This window comes from Myotis yumanensis, unplaced genomic scaffold, assembly GCF_028538775.1.
Source record: "Myotis yumanensis isolate MYYU_CA2020_CCGP unplaced genomic scaffold, mMyoYum1.0.hap1 SCAF_14, whole genome shotgun sequence".
NCBI lineage: Eukaryota > Metazoa > Chordata > Mammalia > Chiroptera > Vespertilionidae > Myotis > Myotis yumanensis.
In genome coordinates, this window is record NW_027223765.1 from 10,188,594 (window position 1) to 10,213,471 (window position 24,878).

A 24,878-nucleotide genomic window follows, 5' to 3' on the forward strand; every position below is an offset into this window, starting at 1 on the left:
CATGCCGTCCCCACCCGCCTGGCGCTGTCAGAGGTTCCTGACACCCTGGATTTGTATCTGAAATGAAAGACCCTGAACACAAGTGTGATTTGAGCCTTGGGAATCATGCACTTAGATATGCTGGAAAAGAACAAACAAGGGGAGTAAAATCCCCAACAAATTAGTAAGAGCCAGGCCTCCGGACAAGCCCAGCAAGCTTCTCCCAGCAAAGACTGGAGCTGAAGAGCGCTGCACCCGAGGGTTTCCACGCCCAGGAGGAATGAGTTCCAGTATCCAGGAGGAATGTGGCCCACAGTGAGCTCCGGGCTGGGGCGGGTTCTAGGTTAAGGGCATCAGATCTCATGTGGCAACTCCAAGCAACATATAGTGGCCGCCCCACTCACAGGGCCAAGCAGCACTGTGAGACCACCGCAGGCTTGGTGGGAAAGAGCCCCACAGTGGACAAGTGATGCCTGGCAGAGAAGGTGGCAGCACCCTCCCATCTGTACTACTGATATGACAACACATTTAAACAGTTCTAGACTCAGCAGGAGCTCATGCATCAAGGTCCCTGGAAGCAATCCATATAGATGTTGCTGGCTATGCACGGAGCAAATGGCTCTGCTGGGATCACCTGCTCTGTGCTCAACCCCCTGGCTTGTCTGGTGGTCACTATAGCCTTCGCTACGTTACCAAAGCTGGAAGAATGGAGCCATCCGCTCAGCTTTCGTTTACAGCCTTCATCACAGCAGGTGCCAGAATTCTCTTCCAGCACAGCCTTCAACACCTGGGTCACAGCAGCCAACATTCAGAGTGCTACCAAACACCAGGTTTCTCATGTCATTCTTATACACAAACCCCTGCAAGTTCATTCCAATTTACAGATGGGAAGTCTGAGATGAAGTTTTGGAAAGAAACCTGCCCACCGTCACATCAGCGGTGAATGGCTGAGCCTTTTAAGTCTGCCCGATTTCAAAGCCTGGGCCTCTCCAACTGTCAAGCTGCTGCTCTCCCTGGCGTTTTGTTCCTGTGCCTCCAGGACCTTTCTGCTAGTAGCCCTGCTCTTCCACTGCTCACTGACGTACCTCAGTTTGGTGGTGTTGAGAAGGTATAACTTGGTCTGGTGCTGTGCCAAGGCCCACTGCGGATTCACACAGCCCACAAAGGAGTGGTTGTGCAGCATCTCCTGCAGGGCTGGAAAATGAAACACAGGTAAGTGGTGCCATCCCACCAACACCGCTGCAGTCCAAAGCACCAAGCCCAAACTAGAGACAGATAAGTCAAGATGCCCAAACTGAACGTCTTGCTGAAAACGAACACAAACAAGGAATAAAACTAATAACAACTAATCTTTCAGAATGCAACACGGAACTGCCAAAGGATTCAGGAATAATCAAAGATCACAATCTGAGACAGCAGGAAGCAGAGAAGACAAGAGCCCTGAGGCCACTTCATCCAAAGACACCAGAGGGTCCTCAGGAGTCATGAGCTCTCGTTTCTGCAGACTCTGAGGTGTGGAGAAAGGAGGACAGATGCCTAGGAAGAGTTTGAAATGGGCGCCTAAAGGAGATCACTTCCCCAACACGTGAGGCTGAGACCCCAAAGGCTGCACCCGTGTGTGAAGGACAAGAAGTACCAGCATGTCCCATGTTCACTCCTGCCCCCTCAAAGGGCAGTAAGCAAAAGTACCTACTGCCTCAAGCCTTGGTGTTGGGAGTAAAGAAAAAGTTACATCCCTGAGAATTTATAACCACAAGCTGGTCCTCACATGCCTTGCAGCCAGGATTCACACAAAGCACGTTATGGGAAAAACTTACGTGCAGATTTTAGTTTAAAGAGATTCCAGGGCTGACTTCTTCCAGGTCCCTGATAGAATCAAATGCAAATTTCTCTGGGGAAATCTACCTCCAATCCAGGCTTCAAATAGTTCCTCACAGATAAAGTACCAGGAACTAGCAATCAGGAATTACAAAACTCAAAGAATTAGAATCCGGAAGAAATCACAGAATCCTAGCTGCAAAGGTTTCAGAGACGGCAAATATCAGCAAAGAAGATAAAATAAGTTTGTTCAATAAAGAGGTATTAGAACAGAAGAAGCAAGAGTATCAAAATGATCAAGGAGATTTCCAAAAGAACTAAATAAAATTTCTAAAAATGAAAAATAATTGAAATTAAAAATCAAGACAGACTTAAGAACAGATTAGACAAAGTTGGCAAGGTAATTAACTAGAAAGTCGATTTAAAGACATTCTCTAGAATGCAGCACAGAGAGACAAAGATAGAAACAGAAGTGATACAAGATACCAAGTCTCAGCTCCACAAGGCCCAACAAAATCCACACCTGGCACACAGAGATGTTGAGAAAGATACTAAGAGCACTTAGAGACAAAAGAGGGATTACCCAGAAAGTAATAAAATATAAGACTGATAGCTGAATTTTCAACAGCAACACTAGAAGCCAAAAAATGATAGAATAACATCTTCAATGCACTAAAATAATAATTTATAATCTTGAATTTTAAACCAAGCAAAAAACCCCCACAAACAACCTTTTCAAAAGAAGACTGAATTAGACAAAGCAAAACTCCATTTGCCAAAGGCCCCACTGAAGGATGTGCTCAGGGCAGACTCTGAAAGGTCAGAGAGAAAGAATTACGAGCAAATAATATTTGCTAAATCCAAACACACTGACAATAACAATGTATTAGGGAACATCAGATGTTCACATGAATCTAGCGCCATATACCAAAGATGATTTCCAGGTGGAATGAGATTTAGGTATAAGCGTTTTAGGAGAGTATTTAATTATATCAGAATTAGGAATAATTTCCTACATAAGATAGAAGAGCCAATCTGTAAAGCACAATTCATAAAATCTGTCTACATTAAATCTATGAATTTCTGTTCATGAAAGAAGTGTTCATAAGAAAAAAATACCAGGTGAGCCCTGAACGGGGGGAAGATATTGCCATGTATCGATTACTACCTAGAATATATAAAGGACTCCTAAAATCAAAAAAGACCAAAAACCCAACAGAAAAATGGGTCAGAGACCAAACAGGCACCTAACAGAAGAGGAAATATACTTACTCAGCTTCATCAGTAACTAAGGAAACGTAAATAAAAACCACCATCAGATACCAGATCGGACACTGGAGGAAAAGTGGAGCAAATGCAACTTCTTCACATTGTTGGTGGGACTGTACATTCATCCGACCCCTTTGGAAAACACTGTCATTTTATGACCCAGCAGTAACTCTCCTAAGTATATGCCCTGCAGCAGAGCTTCCCAACCAGTGGGCCAAGTTCTGGGTGCTCTCAGGAGTGGAAAAGGGGATGGGGTGTGAGAGGCAAAGGCGAGGCCATGTGAGTCCTCTAATGAATGAACAAACATGCAGCTTAGTCATGAAGTGGAATCCATTACACAGAGAAAGTAATCAGCACACATAACAACATGAATGAATTTTAGGAACATCTGTGTAAATATTTCTATCATTAAAATACAGTATAAGTGTTTATATAAAGTTTAAAACTTATAAAAGTAGTTTTCTAGGGCTACAAAAGTGGGTGATAAACTAGAATAAAAAGAAAGAAAATAATAAAATTTAGGGTCATGGTTACTCCAAGGGAGAAGGACAAGGGATGGGACAGGGAAGAAAGACATAATAGCTTCAAAGGTGATGGCAATGTTCTGTTTCTTTAAGCATGTGTTCATTTGTTTTCTTCTGTAGATCCTACCTATATTTTATAAATATGATTTTGTATTTTTTATATATATATATATATATATATATATATATATATATATATAAATGAATAAAGGGGCTGAAGGAAGAGGGGCTGGAGCCCAGAGGGCAAGGGTGTGGAAACAGCAGGAAGCCGTACATCACGTTTTTACTTTGCTTTTTTAAAAGCTTGGGCACCACAGCTATTGTTATACAAAGTCCTGCAACACTCCCTGCTCCCCCATTAAAAAAAAAAAAAAAGCTTGTTTTCATTTCTAGAATAAGTGTTCCCCTCTGTTCCCAATGGCAACTCAGTGTCTCTGCAGGATGTTCTGCGTGGGCAGAAAATGATTATTTTAAAAGCTGGAGAGCATCAAATAACCCTGACTGCTGAGGCATTGGAGGAGAGAGCGCGTGCAGCGCACGGAGGCAGCAGAGCGTTCCCACATCTGTCACGGAGGCCTTGGCCAGCACGCAGGCCGCGGAGGCGGCGCCTGCCCCCAGCCCGAGGCTTGCAGGCTGCTTTCCGCCAGGCACAAATCCACCAGGAAGACAGGCAGGGCTCTTCTAACTGGGTGCCATGAAGCTATCTGGACCCCCTCACAGCCTCTTCTCAGGACCTGAAGGGCCTCCATTTACTCTTCCCCCCAAACCCCCAGCACAGAAGCCTGTGGGCATGTCCCTGCCATTCTGCCAGCAGCCAAACGGGACAAAATCCTTCTACGCTTCCAAGCCAAACACACATCTGAGTTCACAATGGAGGCCTTGGTCTCAGCATGCTTCCCGGAGCAGCAAGTGAAGCCAAACCCAGGGAAGGGGGCCAGTCCTCCAGCTCCTGAGGGCTGTGCAGGGCAGGAGCTCCACGCGGCTGCACCAGCGGCAGCAGCCCCCGACATCAGTCACATTCTGAGCCCACCCGGCGGCCCTCCCAGCAGCCCCCAGCTGGGCCCCTAGCGCTGCGACAGTGTCTCCCTCTTCCTCCCGCTGCCGCCAGTTCTCGTGAGCAGTCCCACAGCACTCATGGCAGGGCTCGTGGTTCATTCCGCTCCCTTCCTGCCTCAGCCTTGGCATGGCACATTTTGTACTGAGAAGATACTTGACTAGTGTCTGCTGAGCTGATTTCATGTACCAGAGAAACTCACCCGGGGACAGACAATATGAGTATGTACATCTAGACCCAGGACTGTTCACCAAAGACCAAGAAAAGAAAAGAAAATTGTGGATAAGATGTTAAGCACGCTTTCACATTCAAATGATAGCAAATAACCTAGGACACTCCTTGTCCTCATTAATTTACAGACTGAAATGATGGAACCAGCAATAAATAGGTTCAGGCATTACTAACCTGAGATAAGCCCAATTCTGTGGAACATGTGACTGGATACGGGGCCAAAAATTTACCTCATTTGAGGAATGTGCCACCAGAAATGGGTAAATCCACCAGACACCAGAGAGTCGCCTGATGGTGTGTTCAACTTGGACATCCTTTCAGAATAAAAACTGTCAGGCTTCACTCCCAGGCTGCTCCTGTCATTCATTCACTCCTTTGGCAAACACCTACTGAGTCCACATGCCCGGCTCTGCCAGGCACCAAGGCTGAGGCAGTGAGCTCAACAGACGCGATCCCTGCACAGGCCATACACAGCTGAAATAACCACGCAAACAAGTGCAACCGGGATGTCGGCACAGGGAAACGTATCTGCGTCTCTCCTGGGCAGGGGCACAGCTCCTGTGGGGGAGCAGCAGGCTATTGGTCTATGAAGGCAAGTGGCCATAGCTCACCAAATCCGAGCTTCCGAGAAACCCCTGTACAGCATTCAACTCAAAGTCAACCGGCTTTCCCTCACCAGACTATTCTAGACTTACATGAGATGACGTGTATGAATACACAATCTCAGAGTATTCAGATTCATCATCTGAGCCTCAGCGATGGACTCGGAACCGCATCAAACCCGACGCACGTTGTTTTTATCCTGCACTGAAAACAGTTTGCACCTACTCAGAAATTTATTGAAATTGAACTTTAAACAGCCTGCTTTGCACAAGAGATACAAACCCTTGAAGAAAACTGCAAATTCCAGACCTGAGGGAGTCCATTAAAATTACCCGTAGGAAAACTGCTAAATACATCAAGTAACAGCCCACCTTTCTGACTTATTTAAAGTAGCTTTAAGGGCTCCCAGCTGGGAAGCCAATAGCAGGGAAAGAGCAACCAGAGCAAATCTTCATGGAAACAAAAACCAGACGCCACGTGGCAGCTACTTCCACAACTGGCACGACCTTAGTCACAGGAAGTTCCTACCCTCCCAGCACTGGAGACACATGCAGACAAAAGCCCCGAGTGCTACGAAAAGAGGGAGCAAATAAGAAAGGCAAATTGAGGCCATCCTGACTTCACTCAAACCTGAAAATGTCAGAGGCCACTGAGTCAGAACAGCTCTTCCAGGAGACTGTGGATTAGTGGGAAAGGTACCCATTTCCTTTCGGTCGTCATAGTTTAAGACACATTTTATAGCACTGTTGAAATTTAACTATTTTAATCAAGAAATCTGTTGCAGATGAAAAATGGAAAAGCCATGCCCACTCGTGTAGACACAAGGGCAGAGCAATGGTGTCCACACCTGGAGCATGACTGACTGACTCACCAAGTGGGGTCAGTGCTGTGAGGGGCAAGTCGCTGTTACACACCTCAACCCCTGGTCAGTTCATCCCTGGGAGGTGACTAGCCCCCTTTTATTTCCTAAAACCATAACGTTAGTTTTGAAGTAATGGGGCCCAAAATGGAGCTGTCCACTCAGGCATTCTGGAAGGCTATTTCTGAGACTTTGTCTCCAGAATATAAAAATATCTACTGATTCCTTACTCTGCAACAAGTGTTTTACTGACATTTCATCTCTAATCAATACAATTATCTTGGAGGGTACGATTAATCTCTTTACAGAAGGTTAAGTCATGAGTCTCAGGTCACACAGAAGTGGGAGTGGCAGGAGGTGAAGCCAGGATCCTCAGAGCCTGCCACTTGCAGCAACAGCGCGCCAGTGCGCCCACAGGAGTGGAACTTGGTGCCTTCCAGGAGGGAGGGCAGAGGTCTGCTCGGGACGCTGCAGTGGCCATCTAACCTGAATACGCTCTGTATTTCCAAAAACTAAACGTTAGCCATTCCCGGCCTCTGAGACCCCGACCGACATGGCACTTACGTACTCTCATGTCCCCGCTCGTTAATTTCTTCCCGGAGACTCAGAACACTGGTGAGGTTAATGATCCTTCTCCGGGGGGTGCAAGCTGCTGTCATTTCCTTCCGGGACTCATCTTCCACCATTTCCACATCGGAGCCTTCCCGATGTCTTTTTCTGCAATGAGACAAGGAACTGGCAGATCACTACTGTTCTTTCTAAATTAACAAAATAATAACAAATCAGCCCAGTTGGTGTCCTGCGTCTTGGAGAAGGGGGCAGCCTCTCTGTGCTGGCTCTGCACATCTGGGAGGGATCCCGGCGGCAGGCCAGCAAGGCCAGTCTGTTCGCCGCCGCTGCTTCTCTGCCAACCCTCAGGGCCCAGCCCGGGTCTGCACTTGGCAGGAATCTAGCATGGCCCTGCAGAGCCGCAGGTGAGCTGACCTTCCCAAGTCTCATTCGTTCAGCGCTCCATTTACCTGTTATAATACCGACTACATTCAGCCATGAACAAGGCCGACAAGGGTCTGCCGTCATGATCCTTGCTTTCTAGTGGGAGTCAAACAGCAATGGAAAAGAAATCATTTTAAGTAGCAACAAATGCTATGAAGAAAAGAAAACAAGGGAAAATCATAAAATGGTGGGGAAGTGAGAGAGAGAGGACTTTAGATTAAATGGACAAGGACGGCCTCTGGTAAGAGGCGACATCTGAGTTGAGATCTGACTGACAAGAAGCCAGTCTTCCTTGGCCGAGGGAACAGTGAGAGCACAGGGATGCGAAGCTGTGAGCTCAGGTCGGCACCAGAGCAGTGTGGCCAGACACCACGCGGGAGAGGGAAGTGGTGGGCCAGAGGGAGGGCAGGGGTTTTATCCCAAGTGCAACAGGAAGCCACTGCTTTTCAGCAGAGGACAATACAATCTGATTTCCGGTTTTAAAAGATTTCCTTTGCTGTGTGGTTAAACAGCTTGTGGTATTAGTTTCCCAAGTAATAAACAGAAATGTAATACTTCCCTGGCAGGGCTGTTAAGAGCATGACATGAGATAATGTATGTGAAGTATCTGGCACATAGTGGGTGCTCAATAAAAGTTAGCATCCTTGGCCCTGACCGGTTTGGCTCAGTGGATAGAGCGTCAGCTTGCGGACTGAAGGGTCCCAGGTTCGATTCTGGTCAAGGGCATGTACCTTGGTTGCGGGCACATCCCCAGTGGGGGGCGTGCAGGAGGCAGCTGATCGATGTTTCTCTTATCGATGTTTCTAACTTTCTATCCCTCTCCCTTCTTCTCTGTAAAAAAATCAATAAAATATATATATTTTTAAAAAGTTAGCATCCTTCATTATTCCCAGGGAAAAAACCCTTAGACACTGTCTCACTAGACTGACTCAGAAATGAGCAAACAGAAATTAAATAACTTATCCAAGTTCCAATGGCCAGTTAGTACCAGAGCTTTGGTGGTCGGCCACCCAGTGAATGTGCAGCCCTGGGCAGATGACCCTGAGCTCCAGGTTCAGTACCTGAACACGAACAATGAATATCCACCTCACAGACTTCAGTGTGATGTCTTTCAAGAAGCTGCAGATTGTACTGGAAATGCTCAGAATGCAGTGGCAGTCATTAGTCCTGGTCCTGCCTTCTCTACCCTCGCTCACCACCAGCCACGTGCTTCAGGGAGGCTCATGACCTGGACTGAGAAAGTGTGTTTCCTCTGAAAGGAGTGAAAGCGGGTTTGAGGGGGATGAAAGAGAATCATCCAGGTATATTAGGCTTCTCTCTAGCCACTGCTGCTGTGAGGCCTAATCAAAAGTCATTACTAAAAATAAAGGGTAAGTCTGATTTTTTTCCTGATGCTTTTAACTAATGCTTGGGATCATGGACATTTAAGACAATTCAAAGGCCACTATGATGGATGACTCTCAAGACATAGTCAAAGGCAGACAGCGGACAAAGCCCCAGCACTGTCCCATCGGAGGCCGAGGGGAGAGAAGAGACAAGTGGTTCATGAACAGCCCACGTTAGAGGCAGTTTTATTAAGAACAAAGGAGGCAAGCTGCATTTTTCCTGAAGGCCATACCTTGGGTTGTCCGGGATGGAAGGAGACCCTCTCTTCTCTGATGTTTCCGAAGTCCCCTTTGTCGCGATCCCCTCTGAGCTCTGACTCTTGGCAGCCCCGTTGGGAGCTGGGAGTTCCGGCATTTCCTCATCTTGCTGCTCGGCCCTGGAGGTGCCTGTGCTGTCCTCCGGGACAATGGCCTGGGGCTGACTGGCTTTGCTCGCAGGCTGCAGAAAGGCATCGAGCTTCTGCTCCCGGGAATCAGTGCGGACCATCTGGTAGCCATAGACTTTGTCGCCACTTCCAGAAGCAGACAAGGGTGTCACGCCTGTTGTGGATTTAACCACCTCCCCAGAGGGGCCAGCAAGACTGGGTAGTAAAGTCTGTGACAAAAGAGAAGACAGAAGATTCAGAATCCAAAGTTCAGAAGCCCAGGTCCCAGAGTGGAGCAGTGCTGGGGAAAAGCTCAAACCAGGTATGGTTATCATAATAGAATTATTATTACAGAAGCAAATCAGACCTAAGTTTAAAGTATAAAAATAAAGATATACAAATATAAAAGTAAAAAATTCACCGAATCCTTATAGCCTTAAAATTGGTTTAAAATGGAAATATCAGTGAAAAGTTCTAATATTTTAAGGTTTTTGCTGCTGCTGTAAGAGAATTTTATTTTTTTATTGTGGTAAAATATACGTAGCACAAAATGTACCACTTAACCGTTTTTAAGTGTATAGTTCTGTGGCATTAACCATTCACACTGTTGTGTGACCATCACCACCATTCATCTTCAGATTTTTATCCTTCTAAACTGATCCCCTGTGTCCTTTACCCTTAAAATTCTCCCCTCTCCCCTCTCCCCAGCTCCTGGCAACCACCATTCTGGTTACTTTTAAATATACATATTTCCTAGCTCTGTCCACTGGAAAGACCCAAAGCAATGACCACCCAGTAGTAATGAGGACCCCTGATCCAGATTACAGTCTCTAAATACCATTCCCTACTAAAAGAAATCAGAGCTCCTTGGAGAAATGGTCTGGGAAAGTACAAAGAGAACCTAGAATATCTTGTCATGCCAGGAACAAATAAGCCATCAAAGACGAATGGAACTGTGTCAAAAGGATAACACCACCAGCTTGAAGGGGCTTCCCTTGGTCTCAGATGAAATAATTTGAACATCAAAAGGATAAATGAGCCCTGGCCTGCATGGCTCAGTGATTAGAGCATCAGCCCACGCACTGAAGGGTTGCTGGTTTGATTCCTGGTCAAGGGCATGTATCTGTGTTGCAGGCTTGATCCCCGGCCTCAGTTGAGGCATGTGTAAGAGGCAACCAATCAATGCATCTCTCTCACATCAATGTCTCTCTCCCCGCACCCCCAACTCCCTTTCATTTTCTAAAAATCAATGGGAAAAATATTCTTGGATGTTTTAACAAAACAGAGAGAGAAATGACCATAACTGATTAATAGGAAGAGACAAAGAGGGAGAAAAAAGTCATTAAATGTCATATTGGAGATTACTAGAACACTTTGCAAAATGATAATTAAAGGGATAGAATTCAGATTTATCCTACTTTCTAGTATGAACTGTATTTCAGGATAACCAAATAGCTCTAACAAATGAGGGAAAGTTCTTCTTAACAGAATAATTCAAATTAACAGAAAAAATGATAAAATCAGAAATTCACAATCTTGCAATCCTAATGAAGCAATGAATTCAGGTTATGGCCACCCAGGATGGGGAAACCATTAGGGAGAAGCTTTACAATGAAGGAATCAGACTGTCACCAGCTGAATCACCAAAATGACAGAACAAGTCAGTGTGCGCCTCCTGCTGGGATGCGATAGGAAGTGCATGGCCTCTTCTACCAAGAATTCTTGCAAAACAAGTTTTTCACTCTGAATATAATCATGCCTCTAGAGTTTCCGTTTCATAGGCAATATGGAGGATTAGAACAAGTTAAATGACTCTAAGAAGCAGCCAATCCAACACGTGCACTATTCCACAGGAAACCAGAGAAACAGAGGTGGCAGCAGCTCGCCTGGGTGAAGTAGGTCCTGGAGGAGTTGGAGCCCAGGAGCTTGCTCTCCACGTGCTGCTGCACCCGCTCCAGGATGCTGTCCTCGTGCAGGAAGTGGACCTCGTGCTTCGTGGGGTGCACGTTGACATCCACATTCTGTGGGCTGATTTCTAGGCTGGCAGAAAAAGAGACCAATTACCTCACAAGGTAGAGGACTGGGGGCGGGGGTTCACACATTGTACATGTGGTGGCCAAGCCGTGGGGAGGCCCAATGACAAAATGGTCAAAACTTCAGGGTCAAGTCTGAGTGACCTGGGTTCAAAGCTGACTCCACTACGAAAAACTGTGTAGCTTTGGGTAAGTTACATCATCTTTCTTTACCTCAGTTTCTTCATTTGTGAAGTGGAGATTAATTTCATATAAAGCACTTTACATGTAACTGGCACATTTATTATATGTCAGCTGTTGTTATCATTCCAGAACTAGTGGAATTTTTTATTATGTGACCTGAGGCAAGTCACTTAACTTCTCTGAGTCGGTTTTCTCATCTGTAAACATGATCCTGTCTCCTACTTTTAGTTGGTATTACGTGAAGATCAAAACAAGAATATATGTGAGAAAACGTTCTATCACTAAAATGTAATACAAGTCCGTTTAGCCCTGGTCGGTGCACGGAAGGGTTGCCAGTTCAATTCCTGGTCAGGGCAATTCCAGGTTGTGGGTTCAATCCCCAGTTGGGGTGCATAGGGAAGGCAACCGAACGATGTTTCTCTCTCACATCAATGTTTCTCTCTCTCTCTCTCCCCCTTACTCTCTAAAAAAAAAATCAGTTGAGAGGATATGCAAGCTATCATCAACTTATGCCTCAGCTCCAAATCCATCTTTCATTGCTTGCTCTGTGATAATGGAGCTCTGCAATGTGAACCTTTGTCAGTAGGGGGCACTGGAGGGCCGCAGGAGGCGGAAGGGGTTTCTCTGCCAGGTTAGGGGCAACTTCTGCCTGGTTCAGGAGGCAAGCTCATGTTTGTTTTACCAACACAGCACCTGGCACCTGGGTGGCTCTCAGGGAGATTCTGCTACGGGAGTGAACAAATGAAAGAGAACGGTGCCCTGCACTGTGAGAAGGGACAGAACACCCTTTGCTGGTGGGGCTTGGGGTTCACTCCCAGCAGCTGTTGGCAAGCCATCTGTTTCAAAGAGGACAGCACGATGGAATTCTGTTTCTTATGCCTCGTGGGCGGGCAGTTTGGTGCTACATTACCTGAGGTACAGGAACGGGTGTGTGTTCTTGGGTAAATATGCTGCATACACCGTTTCAATGGCTTTTTTTAAGGAAGTTGACTCTACCAGACGATCTAAAAAATAAAAGGGAAGGAAGCAGCTCACAACCGTCCTGCTGGGTGAGGTGACAGGTGAACAGTCACGCCATGCCATGAGATCACCTCAGGAAGGCCACCTCTGGGGGGACTCCCACATCAGACTCCCAGAAGGAAGCGCCCCCTTTCCCTGTGGCTCCTTCCCCACATCTCACAATGGGCCTGGGCGTCCCTCCTCTCGCCAAGTAGCAGTAAGTCCTGCCTGCCCACTTCCCTCCCTTCAGTTAGCCACGCGGACTGCCCTTGCCCTTGCCAGCAGTGGGTAGTCTAACATCAGCTCTCAGACTTCTCATCCTGCCAATACACACTGGCTACTGGTCACATGTGCCACGTGCTGGGAGACAGTGGGCTGGTAAAAAAACTCCCCCACCCCCTTGCCTCCCCACACCAGCACTACTAGAGAGCTGTGTGTGCAAGTGGTCAATTTAATTCCAATCAGAAGAGTGGCCTGATTTTATCAGGGAAGAATTCTTCTCTGGGTGCTCACGACTTCCCCCTCAATAACCTCACTGTGCTGTATCCCAGGCTGGAGCAGGTGTGGGCACTGACAGGGGACAGCTGGAGTCCCTCTGTGGAGCCTTCTGAACTTGAGACCTGCCACAGTGTTCTTTGTCCCTGCCAACTGAGCGAGCCTAGCGTGTGAGACAACCGAATAAGAGCCTGACCCCTCTCTGCTATCGGGAACTTGGCTGCAAGACCAGATTAGCTAATGTTACGCAGAGCCTGTGTGGTAAACAGCCCACCGGAAGCATGGACGTGACATACTCAGATGGCACTCACAGGGACCTTTGCTTGTCTGTTCGGTAGCTAACCATATGTTACAAAGCAGTTACTCTTCATGGTCAGGAAACAACAAATGAAAACATTTTCTGAGCCTTGGTGAAAGCAAGCTTTGTTAGAAGTCCTTCTAGCTTACGTCCCTCCCAACGAAGCTGGAAAAGACCCTGCCAAATACAAATAAGCTTAACAGAATGTGGCTATAAAACACTGGCTCTCTCCTTACTGTTTCTATATTGTTTTGAACAACTGCTGTCATGTATTACTGAGGACATTCATAGCTGGTTATCACTATAAATGGAAGGGGGTGTTATGCCATTTCCAGTAGCAAGCAAAGAAAACAAAAATTATAAAATAGTTATGAATTGCTTCAAACGCTAAAGGTAAAGGACCTATGGGATAAAAATGGGAAGAACTGAACACATGGAAAGATGCATCTTGTTTCTGGAATGAGGCCGTGTTTGGGATTACTTGCTATTGCCCTGTCACCGTTTCTCAAAACCATGTAACATGCAATTAGGTTACAAGAGGCAGAATGCACACTGATATTGGCTTCACAGGCAGCAATCATGTAAACACTACGTCAGCAGAGAGATAAAGAGGGGAAGGAATCTGGGAAACTCCAAATTCCCTTAGTTAATTTTCTCTCTGATTTTTAGTTCTGTGCTTTATATTATAAAGAATTCTCATTCTTTAAAAAGAAAGATCTCAGGGGCTTAGCACTCAATTTCTTTACTAACATTGCCTACCCCTATGCCCTGCTGTGCAAGTTCCAGCAGTGGCCCTCCATCTAAGGAGAGATCATAGAGCTGCCTAGGGCCTGCTTGGAAAGGCTCCGATGCCAGCAGGTGACGAAGGTGCACTGGCTCGCGGGGCCTGCTGTGCCCTCTCCTGGGCACATCTCAGAGGGCTGAGCAGACTTAGACCAGAAATTAATTATAAACACTTCTAACCAAACCCCATTTCAGCACCACGTGTTCCTGTGTCATCAGACCCGTGGGTCAGGAGTTTCCCATGGTCCCTGAACTCCCGTGGACTCATCTCCCTACTTGTTCTTTTGCACTTACGGTTGATGAAGAGTAAGAAGATGCACTTCTTCACCGAGTAGTTGGCATTGGATATGTAGCCTTTCATTTTGAAGGCGAGTGTTTTATCCTCACACCCAACTTCTATCAATTCTCTGGTGGGAAAAGAGAAATTGTGAGGCTTTTGAACACATCAGAAAGTTCAAACATTATAAAAATGTGAACTGGAAAAATCAGGGCTTGTTCCCATAAACAAACTACCAAATGAGGACCGTGACTTGGTTTGCTGAGGTTCTCTGGAACCTCAGTCCACCCATCAGTCCACCTGTCCGTGTTTTCAAGCACTTCCGCTGTCCGCAAGCACTGCTCTAGTTGCTGGGACAGGACATATGCTGAAACTTATTTATCTTAGTAACTACATCCCAAAGATGAGATTCTTAAAGAACTGGTCTCTGCTGAATCCCTTTCTATACTGAATCACATGGGGCTCCGGTGTGGTGTCCTCACACAAGCCACACTCATTTTTTGGCCCGGGGTGGGGTTGGGGGTGGGGGTAGGGATGGGGGTGAGGGGACGCCTTCCTAAGTGCGGTCCCTCTGCCTGGAAAACTTCTATTGTCAGCTCATTAGCTCCTCCTTGCATCTCTGGGATTACTTCCTCAAAGAGCCTTCTCTGACTACCTCCCTCCATGCCCCCTAGAGTGTCTCCCACTGTGCCGTATATCCTTTGCAGCATGTAGCACAGGGGTCCTCAAACTTTTTAAACAGGGGGCCAGTTCACTGTCCCTCAGACCGTTGGAGGGCCGGACTATAGTTTAAAAAAAAACTATGAACAAATTCCTATGCACACTGCACATATCTTATTTTGAAGTAAAAAAACAAAACGGGAACAAATACAATATTTGTATTTGCATGTGGCCTGTGGGCCGTAGTCTGAGGACCCCTGATCTAGCACAATCACTAATGAATGGCATAGTTATTTTGTGTGTCTTTCCAATGAGACGATGAGTCCTCTGAGGGCAGGTGTCATTTCTGCTCTATTCCCTCCTATGTATCTCTAGCATACAGTGCAGCACCCAGCCAACGGCAGACACGCAATGAGCAGGGCTGGCTATTGTGGAAGCTTCCACGCAGGGCAGTCACGTGTGCTCTGGGTCTGAGTACAGGGTAGAGCTGGCAGCGTTTCCCACGCACAGCGAACCCACAAACCCTTTCTTCCCAAAACGTCTCTAGAGGCTGGTGTCCTGGAGACACGCTTTGGGAACCGCTGCTCTGTGGGAGTTCTCATCTCTTAAGGTGCCAGCAATGTCCTAACAACGAACACTGAGGCTTCTCGTTGGTCAAGGAGCTCTAAAAAGTTTCACCAGAAAGTACACTCTCACTGAAAAGTACACTAGATTACTTTTAGCTCTGGGAGCACAAACTTTAAAACAATTAATTCATTACCACGTAATTAGTAAGAAAAAGGTAATTAAAAGTAAATTGACTGCTCCCTAGTTAGAAATTTGGTTTTGCTCCAAGAGTGAGTAATTGGTCCTTCGAAGTGGAAAACGGGGTTCTGTGACTCCTGCTGCTGCTTTTACAATTGTTGGAAAAAGGGGAGTCAGAGGCTGTCTCCTTCATCTCTGTGTCCCTAGCACCTGAGGCACACTTGGCATAGAGAGAGAAGGATGCTGGGATTTTTCCGCTCAGATTACGACACTGGCATTTGGACTTTGTACATTCCTGGGATGCTGGCTGGGTATGTGTGACAGACACGGTGGTTTGGGTGGTGGTGGAAACGGTGGCCGAGGGGATGGCTATCAGGACTCTGTAATGCAGGCAATTCCCTCCGAGGCTTTCCTTGACAGTGAAGATGGGGAGACACTGACAGACGTGCTTGCCACCAGAGAGGGAGTGCTCAAGGGTGGGGAATATTTTACTCGTCTTTACACCCTCAACTTCTGGCACAAAGCCTGGGAGATGGAGGCAATGAGTCAATGTTGAGTGATAATCAATCCTAAAGGGATGGTAATGAAAATACAAGGAAAAGAGGGAGCACTGGAGGATAAAAGAACCCTACTACACTCTGTTTTGAAGACAGAGACCTCGGAGGAACACACTGATTTTACACAAGCCATCTAAGAGACAACCGCTCCCAGGAGTGTTGGTTACATGAAATCACAACTCTGTTAACCAATGTGAAGCCTGAACATTTGACTCAATGTATTTGATTACAGCAAACTCTTAAGGCAGGTGCTATCTTATCCACAATAATGTGATGAAATGCCGAGGATGTTTTTACAATGTAAGTTCTCACATACCGGCTAACGGCATTTCCAAAGATGGAGCGAATATTGTCCACGGTGGTGGCATTGGGCAGTGTCCTCACGTCGGCCACGGTCTCACCTTGCTGGGAAACAGACGATATATGTGACTGACTGTCTCCCAGCTGTGATGGCAACAGCGTAACCCCACCTCCACCGGCAAACTATAAAAAGCCATTTTCCCTGTATAATACGTAACTATCGCCTATGAAATAAGAACTTACTTTTTTAACTGAGAAACTGATGCCTGAATTGTGTATTGAATACCTGGCAAGGAGAAAAACAAAACAGTAAGCAGAGTGGCCAAGTGCACCAGGCATGTCAGAGCCCCCTTTCAGTTACATACATTGGTGGAGTCAGTGATGTAAACAAAGACAGACACAAACGGAAACATCTTCATGTGTCCTATTTTAGCCACAGGACAATAAGCCAGCAGACCCTTCACGGAGCTAGCAGTGCTAAATGTGGCTGATGCAACAGAAGACAGGGTTCCACTCTACATTTCTAGGCTGCTGACCAGATCCAGGGCTATCTGAGTACAATTTCCTCCTCGCCTAGTTTATTCTCACAAACTCAAAAGGTCTGGGTTGCCTCAAGGACAGCTTGAGAACTCAGCTTAACAGCCCTGCACTCTTTTTTTTTTTTTAATATATTTTATTGATTTTTTACAGAGAGGAAGGGAGAGGGATAGAGAGTTAGAAACATCAATGAGAGAGAAACATGGATTAGCCGCCTCCTGCACACTCCCCACTGGGGATGGGCCCGCAACCAAGGTACATGCCCTTGACCGGAATCGAACCTGGGACCCCTCAGTCCGCAGGCCGATGCTCTGATGCTCTATCCACTGAGCCAAACCGGTTAGGGCAGCCCTGCACTCTTTTATTCTCGCTCAGAGCCTCCCATTACACCGCTCCTCACCAGCATCTTCCCCAACCTGACGTCCTAAGCCAGTGTCTTCCAGCCTCTCCTCCCAGCCATTAGTCATCACTCCTCCCCCACCTGCCCCACGAAGGGCTGTGTCTAATAAAATGCACTAATTCAATAACAACGGATAATTATCTCTACCACACCTTGGACCCTAAGCACCCACTAGAGCTCCTTTACTTCCAGGAGATAATATTCTGACACTGACTTATACAATTCCAGGGAATAGTAAAGAACCTTGATGTCTGGGTCCATTCCACTTCATTAGGGGCAAATGTTTTATTCATTTTTGATTTTTCAGAAATACTGCAAAGTAGTTAACGTGTCTGTTATAACCCAAGGAAACGCAGACTCAGCAGCCCATGCTGGAGCCACTGTGCCAGCAGATTAAGTCTATCGTCACGCTGTTTCTCTTGCCTGGAATCCCTTCACCTTCTTCCGTTAACAGTCCCTAGTCTCCCTGTGGGAAATTACCTCTTCCCCAGCCTCAGACTGCCAGTCAGGAAACCTTCTCCCCAGGGACGTGGGACATGACGGGGGACCCAGGCTATGCCAACCAGATGCCCTCCCGGGAAAGAGACCTCTGAGCAGAACCAAGAACAGAATGAAAGCAACTGAAACAGGGTCACGACATGAGATGGCCGAAGCCACCCTGGTTCTTGTCCTCCCCAGGCAGCAGCTGGCCACGCTTCTCCCCCTGGGTGAGTCACTCCCAGCCTCCAATAAATTTATTCTGGGCTCCAGTTAGCCAGTCAGTCTGTTTTGCTTGTCACCTAAGAACCCCCACTGATACAGACACCAACTGCTCTCTCCTGGGGACGTGAGAGAAAAGCCAGAATTAGTGACTAAGCCTGGGCCTGCAACGTTCTGCAGCCAGGACGGCTGTGTCCCAGACCAGCAGCTGTCTTCAGTTCACAAGCCCGGGAGCCCGGCCCACTGGTGAGATCTCAGAGACTGAACTGTACCTGCCAACAACTTCCAGAATCTTCCCATACTCTTCACTTGGATTTTTTAAAGCTTTCCTCCTGGTGGAAATGTTGTAAAAAAGGTCCTCCACCTGAACAGAAGATTGAGCTTTCTTGTAAATTCGTAGATGTGGACATAAAGAACCAAGCAGTCCACCTACAGCTGGGTGTTAAGGCAGAGAATTCAACTATTTACCGACAGCCCGGGGCAGCCTTAACAAAGGAAATTAGGCATTATTTTCCTGCCTCCCACTTTCACTTGCTGAGTTCTCAAACAGGTACTGGGGCTTAGCTCTAAGTCAGGCTCTTTGCTTTGTACTTGGAATATGAAGACAAATAATGCACAGACCTGCCCAGAATAGCACAAGATTTACTGGGGCAAACATAAATTTACAGATAATTATAATATCACACGGCATTCAAACATTTTCGAACTAAGAATAATTATATCATCTCTGAGCTCATTTGGGGTTCTTAGAAATCACAGCGCAGTCACCTGACAGTGAATCCCTGTTAACACGAACTTGGAAGCACAGTTCACTCTGCCTCCTGCCTCATCGAGCCCAGGACGTGGCGTCTCCAGGGAGCTGTGCTCTAGCTGGGGCTGGAGGCGGAGAGGTGGGATGCATGGCAGTGGGATGCTTATAGAACCACAGAATGGGAAGAGACCACATGTGGTATCATAGAAATAGGGCAGCATCATGGACTTTCTCCTGATGACACACTCAAATTACTCCAACTCCCTCTGAGTGGACCGGTATTCTTTACTCCACCGGCTAGATGAGAAAAGTGAGGTGAAGGGACAGTAAGTGACGTGACTGTGGACACACAACCACTGAAGGCAAGGCTGGGACTCTGACCCCTTCTGGAGCCAAGCTCAAGGTTCTTCCAATGCCAACTGCCCTGCCATCTCAAGAAAAGAAGCTCCCAGCTTAAAAAAGATGAGGGGGTGGACAAAAGCCAGTAATCATTGATCTTGTGTAGAGGGTGATATCCTGGGGTCTCTATTAACTAGCAGAGATTCATTTTGCTGTTATTTAGAAAGTTCAGAGACAATTTTATTTCAATATTTATATGAATTCTTTTCCAACAATCCCCCTCCCGTGTCCCATTCTCACCGTGATCTGGGTCCCCTGATTGCCTGCACATGGCTTAGGAGGAGCTTTCAGCTTTCCATCGGAGTAACTTGCTCTAATCAGAAAATAAAACAGATTATAAACATCCAATAGAAACAGAAGAGATACTTACTTATCCAACGGATAAAAAAAGAACATTATGTCAATGACACATTAAAATATAGCCATGTTATATATTTTCTTAATAACCATTTTTTTATTTTTCCACTACTCCCATAAACATTCCAAATGGATACCAAAAAAGTGTATATATCCCTTTTCTTCTAGCAAATGTTGCTTTTTAGTTCTTGAGTTTTGAGCTACAAAGAATAGTTTTGCCAGTGACTAAGATGACAGTGAATTTTTTTCAGTAATTCTGCAATCATTTATTGAGGGGCTACCATGTACCAGGTCTGCAGAGACCCCGGCAACAAAGACAGGCCTTAGAAAGCTCTTGATCTAGTGAGGGCACCGACTTTTACCAAAAGTGGAGAACAATGGGCTAAGTGACCTAGAGAAGGAAACAGCCAGCCTGGGGTGAGAGTGGGGGCAGGTGGAAGTGTCACAGAAGAGGTGACAACTCATTTGGGCTCTGGGAGGAATAAGTTTCAGGAGGAGAGGTCAGGGAAGATAACCCAGGAAGAGAAAAACAGAGGCTTTAGAAAACACAGCAGCAGGGGATGTGTGAGAGAGGGGCTGGAAGGTGGACTGAGAGCATGTTAGGAGGGCGCTGGCTGCCATGATAATGACTGCATTTCATCCCGCCCCGGAAAGGGAGCCATTGGAGGTCCTGAGCAGGGGCAAACACGCCCAGAGATGAAGGAACGGAAGTTGTGCCTCAGGCTCCCCATTTTGTGAGAAGGGATTCTAATCATATCAGCCCTCCCCCACCCAGGTCCTAGGGCAGTTATATTCAGAGTCAAATTCCTCTAGCATCAGTGCTGGATACACTGAAATGCTCCACCTCTCTCTACTTCACATATCTGTCTGCCCAAGGGACCGAGAGACAGGCAGAACTGCCCACCAGTGAATGGCCAGAACCTAAAAAAAACAAAGATGTGATTCTGATTCTTTGAACCCTGTTTTTGTTCTGTTCCAAGGCTGTTCATCAGTTTCTGAAAACTGTGGCAGCAGGACAGATGGTCGGCGGCACCCACAACAAGGCACGCCAGCCCAGGCATGCACGTGTGGCAGGGAGTGGTGGCTCCCGAGCCAGCTGGGCAATCAGGAGCCTCCAGCACCCCAGCCGCAGCCCTGCAGTCAGCTCAAAGCAATACCCTACCACTTAGACTATGTCTGTGTAATAGACAGCTTGCCAGACACATGTGATATGTCACATCTTATCTTCAAATAAGATTATCACCTAATAACCTTCCCTAATCCAAAGGGAGGCGAGAAAATTAACCCAAGAGCTCAGCCACAAAAGGTAACATTGCTGTGTGGATGGGATTACTTTGAGATGTAGCCGTAAAGCACACCTCTGGGTGAACATCGATGAAAAAAGAAGACAGCGCTGTACCTGTACGCGCACTTCCCATCAGCTGTTTTGGTTGTGATAGTAACGTGAGCCACGTGGCTTATGCTGGCCAAAGCCTAGGAAGAAAAGGAAACGGAATGAAAAAACTTCACTGCTGAGTCAACCCCGCCACATCATTAAGGGAAAGGTTATCGACACTGCCTCTTCCACTCTGCATCGACATGGCAACAATGCGCACCCTGTTCACTCATTTTGATAACACATTTTAAAAACAAAGACGGGTATCAAATTGAATCTGTAGCATAATTACTAACACCAGGGAAAATATATTAAAAGTCCAAAAGGAACCTGACCAGTTTGGCTCAGTGGATAGAGCATCAGCCTGCGGACTGAAGGGTCCCAGGCTTGATTCTGGTTAAGGGCATGTACCTTGGTTGCAGGCACATCCCCAGTAAGGGGTGTGCAGGAGGCAGCTTATCGATGTTTCTCTCTCATTGATGCTTCTAACTCTCTATCCCTCTCCCTTCCTCTCTGTAAAAAAATCAATAAAATATATTTTTTTAAAAAAAAGAAATACATAATGTCATAGGGGTCCCTATAGATAAAATTATTTATGGTACATTAAGTATTTATAAACAAATCTCAGTTTTGGCAAATTGAATTTAAGTTTGTTTAGATTTACTTTTATCTAACAAGTAAATAGTATATCTTGTTTATCTACCGAGAAACATGCTGACAAATGGTAGAAATGTCATCACAGGCCGATAGTTCACACATTTATTGAACCCTTCGCTTACCTCACCGCGAAAGCCATAGGTAGAAATATTAGCTAAATCCTCAAAGGACTGAAGTTTACTTGTAGTGAACCTCTCACATACAATATCTAGATCTTCTTTCTAAAAGATACCAAAAAATAAGTAAATTATTATATTACTCATTTTTTTCGAAATCCTTTTGAATCTCCCTCTTCTTGAATGAATCCAAGAAGGTATTCCTCTGAGGAGAAGAGTTTCTAAATGAGCAGTAACTTGCTCACTTGGCACCCAGAACACCACACTGGCCTGGTGCTCCTTCCTCCTCACTGGTCTCATTTCTGTCTCATTTGCTGGGTTCTGTTACTCCCTGACAGTGGAGTAACCCAGAACACCACCCTTGGCCCTCTTCTCTACCTGCACACACTCTCTTGACAATCTTATCCTGTCTCATGGATTTTTATAAAGATTACCAGTTTTTATAAAACTTCTTTAGTAAAAATCTAGATGTATTTTACAGATACATTTAATTGTAGTAAAAATTACAGACAAGAGGTTCTTATAAAACTCACTAAACCATGTTATCTCTTTGCTCAAAACCCTCTAATAGCATTCCCCCTTAGTCAGAGTAAAAGCTGAAGATTTCACAACCGCCCACAGGCCCACAGGCCCACATTCTGCTTATCTTTCAGATCTCATCTCCTGTTCCAGTCACACTGGCCTCCTTGCTGATCCTTAAATATGTCAGGCATGCTTCCATTTCCTGGATTTTGCAGGTATTGCTCTCTTTGCCCAGAACACTCATTCTTTAAATGGCCTCATGACTCACTCCTTTGACCTCCTTATTCCCCTGTACAGGGCCCAATAGAAAATAGAAACCCAATAAACAATCATTGTTGCTGTTGAATTTTTCAGTCAAACAGTCCCATCCACTAAAGCCCAGTTCCTAGAACAGGGCAAGGTTCTGCCACTTCCTGCAGGTATCTCACCGAGCACACAAACATCCTGCTCCTCTGAGTCTGAGGTTCTACTTACCCTGATGCCGGTGCCATTATCTTGGATCTGAATCAACTTCAGGCCTCCCTCTTTTACAACCACTTGAATACTTGTGCATTTGGCATCTAAACTGGCAAATCAAACAGAAAAAGAAATATCAGTCTGTAACTACCTGAATGCACAAATTTTCCTATGAGCCACGAATAAAAAACAAACTCCAAATAAATATAAGACTGTCTGATCCATGTTTTTCCTTTGTTTTACAGGCTCTGTGACTACACTGTTATGTTTAGAGAAAGGGGAGAGGCAGAAGGGGCTAACCATCATCTCCAATAGGATATTCACCACCATTTCTGCTCCTCTAGGAAAGTGACGTTAGAAGTAGGTCCCTTCAGCACATGCCTTTTTCTTACCCTCTTCTCTACTAATTCAACCATCTGTTACTCGAACTTGATTGAGCCTCGGGTTCCTAAATGACTTTATTAAAATGTCGTTAAAAATTCTACATGTTCCTCTCCACTCTTCCCTTTTCTTTCAGAAAATATATATTGGGGGAAAGAAAATATGGCAATGCAGAAAGTTCTTTAAGAAGCTAATGAATATTTTGTGCCTTCAGAGAATAGCCTACAAGCACAGAGCACCTGCTAAAAAAAAAAAAAAACAGACTCAGGCTGGTGCTGTGTGAGAAAGATAAGTTAAGGATTCCTCACACAGAAATTCCTTATTTTAGAAATAAGACAATACGTTACTTAAAGACCTTTCTCAGGAGCCCCTGAGTTGAAGTTGTTTAGCCATCTTGACTTACATATTAAAAGGAGCATAACTGTATGTTCATAGCAACACAATTTACAATAGCTAAGATTTGGAAACAACCTACTAGTAAGTGCCCATCAGCAGATGAGTGGCTTAAAAAACTGTGGTACATCTACACAATGGAATACTATGCTGCTATAAAAAAGAAGAAACTGTTACCATTTGCAACAGCATGGATGGAACCTGAGAGCATTATGCTAAGCGAAATGAGCCAGTCGGAGAAAGGTAAGTATTACACGATCTCACTCATATGTGGGATATAATGCTCCACATAATTTGATGAACAAGAATAAATTCAGCCCTAGCTGGCTTGGCTAAGTGGATAGAGCGTCAGCCTGCGGACTGAGGGGTCCCAGGTTCGATTCCGGCCAAGAGCATATGCCTGGGTTGCAGGCTCCATCCCCAGTAGGGGGGATGTGCAGGAGGCAGCTGATCAATGATTCTCTCTCATCATTGATGTTTCTATCTCTCTCTCCTTCTCCCTTCCTCTCTGAAATCAATAAAGAAATATATATTTTTTAAAAAAAGAACAGCTTCAGAGACAAATGGCAGGAGAAGGGGGGGGCGGTTAGAGAGCAACCAAAGGACTTGTATGCATGCATATTAGCAGAACCAATGGACACAGACACTGAGGGGAGGAGGGCGCCTTGCCTGGGGTGGGAATGGCTGAGCTGGGGGGAGGAGGGGAAAAGGAGACATATGTAAAACTTTAGACCAGTTGTTCTCAACCTTCCTAATGCCGCAACCCTTTAATACAGTTCCTCATGTTGTGGTGACCCCCAACCATAAAATTATTTTCATTGCTACTTCATAACTGTAATTTTGCTACTGTAAACAATATGTAAATATATATGTGTTTTCTGATGGTCTTAGGCGACCCCTGTGAAAGGGTTGTTCGACCCCCAAAGGGGTCTCGACCCACAGGTTGAGAATCGCTGCTTTAGACGCTTTAAAAAAAAAAAAGAGCATAACTGGATCCATAAAAAGTCTCTGCTTATGGAATTAATGATAAGCTACTGAGCTAATGTTTAGTTTTGTTGTACAGGATTCTGTCTGGCACAGTACAATAGGCCCAGCATGTTCAGTGTTCATTCTAACACTGCAGACACAAGCCAGCCTTTATGAATTAAAGTCAAAAGGAGAAGCCCGCCCTGGTTCCCTGTTCCTGCTATTGTCTGCCTCCTAATCCCTGTCGGACCCACCGTTCTTTCAGTCCCGCTCTCCCGGGGAGTTTGTTTTCCCAACAAATCCCTTTAAACGTGCACCTCTTCGCTGGGGCATTTTTTTTTTTTTAAGGTATGGATTTCATTAATAACAATTGACTTTAACACAAAGTTCTTACGAAATGTTAGGAACATGTCTTTTTTGAGGTTTACAGTTTACACCATCTTTCCTTCCATGTTTTTAA

The 24,878-nt window shown here is 45.7% G+C and overlaps 1 protein-coding gene across 1 annotated transcript in view; it reads right to left on the minus strand.

The window, feature by feature from the left end:
* The window catches only part of MLH1 (mutL homolog 1), a 33,953-nt gene that overhangs the window by 8,277 nt on the left and 798 nt on the right, over nucleotides 1-24,878 (minus strand). Inside the window, exons 2-14 of the mRNA XM_070391726.1 lie at nucleotides 22,697-22,787; nucleotides 21,707-21,805; nucleotides 20,952-21,025; nucleotides 19,436-19,508; nucleotides 18,318-18,409; nucleotides 16,653-16,695; nucleotides 16,426-16,514; nucleotides 14,166-14,278; nucleotides 12,207-12,300; nucleotides 10,967-11,120; nucleotides 8,949-9,310; nucleotides 6,906-7,054; nucleotides 1,065-1,173 (exon numbers count right to left, since the gene is read on the minus strand). Of these exons, the coding sequence (XP_070247827.1) occupies nucleotides 1,065-1,173; nucleotides 6,906-7,054; nucleotides 8,949-9,310; nucleotides 10,967-11,120; nucleotides 12,207-12,300; nucleotides 14,166-14,278; nucleotides 16,426-16,514; nucleotides 16,653-16,695; nucleotides 18,318-18,409; nucleotides 19,436-19,508; nucleotides 20,952-21,025; nucleotides 21,707-21,805; nucleotides 22,697-22,787 (1,542 nt within the window). The remainder of the gene's footprint in view (nucleotides 1-1,064; nucleotides 1,174-6,905; nucleotides 7,055-8,948; nucleotides 9,311-10,966; nucleotides 11,121-12,206; nucleotides 12,301-14,165; nucleotides 14,279-16,425; nucleotides 16,515-16,652; nucleotides 16,696-18,317; nucleotides 18,410-19,435; nucleotides 19,509-20,951; nucleotides 21,026-21,706; nucleotides 21,806-22,696; nucleotides 22,788-24,878) is intronic.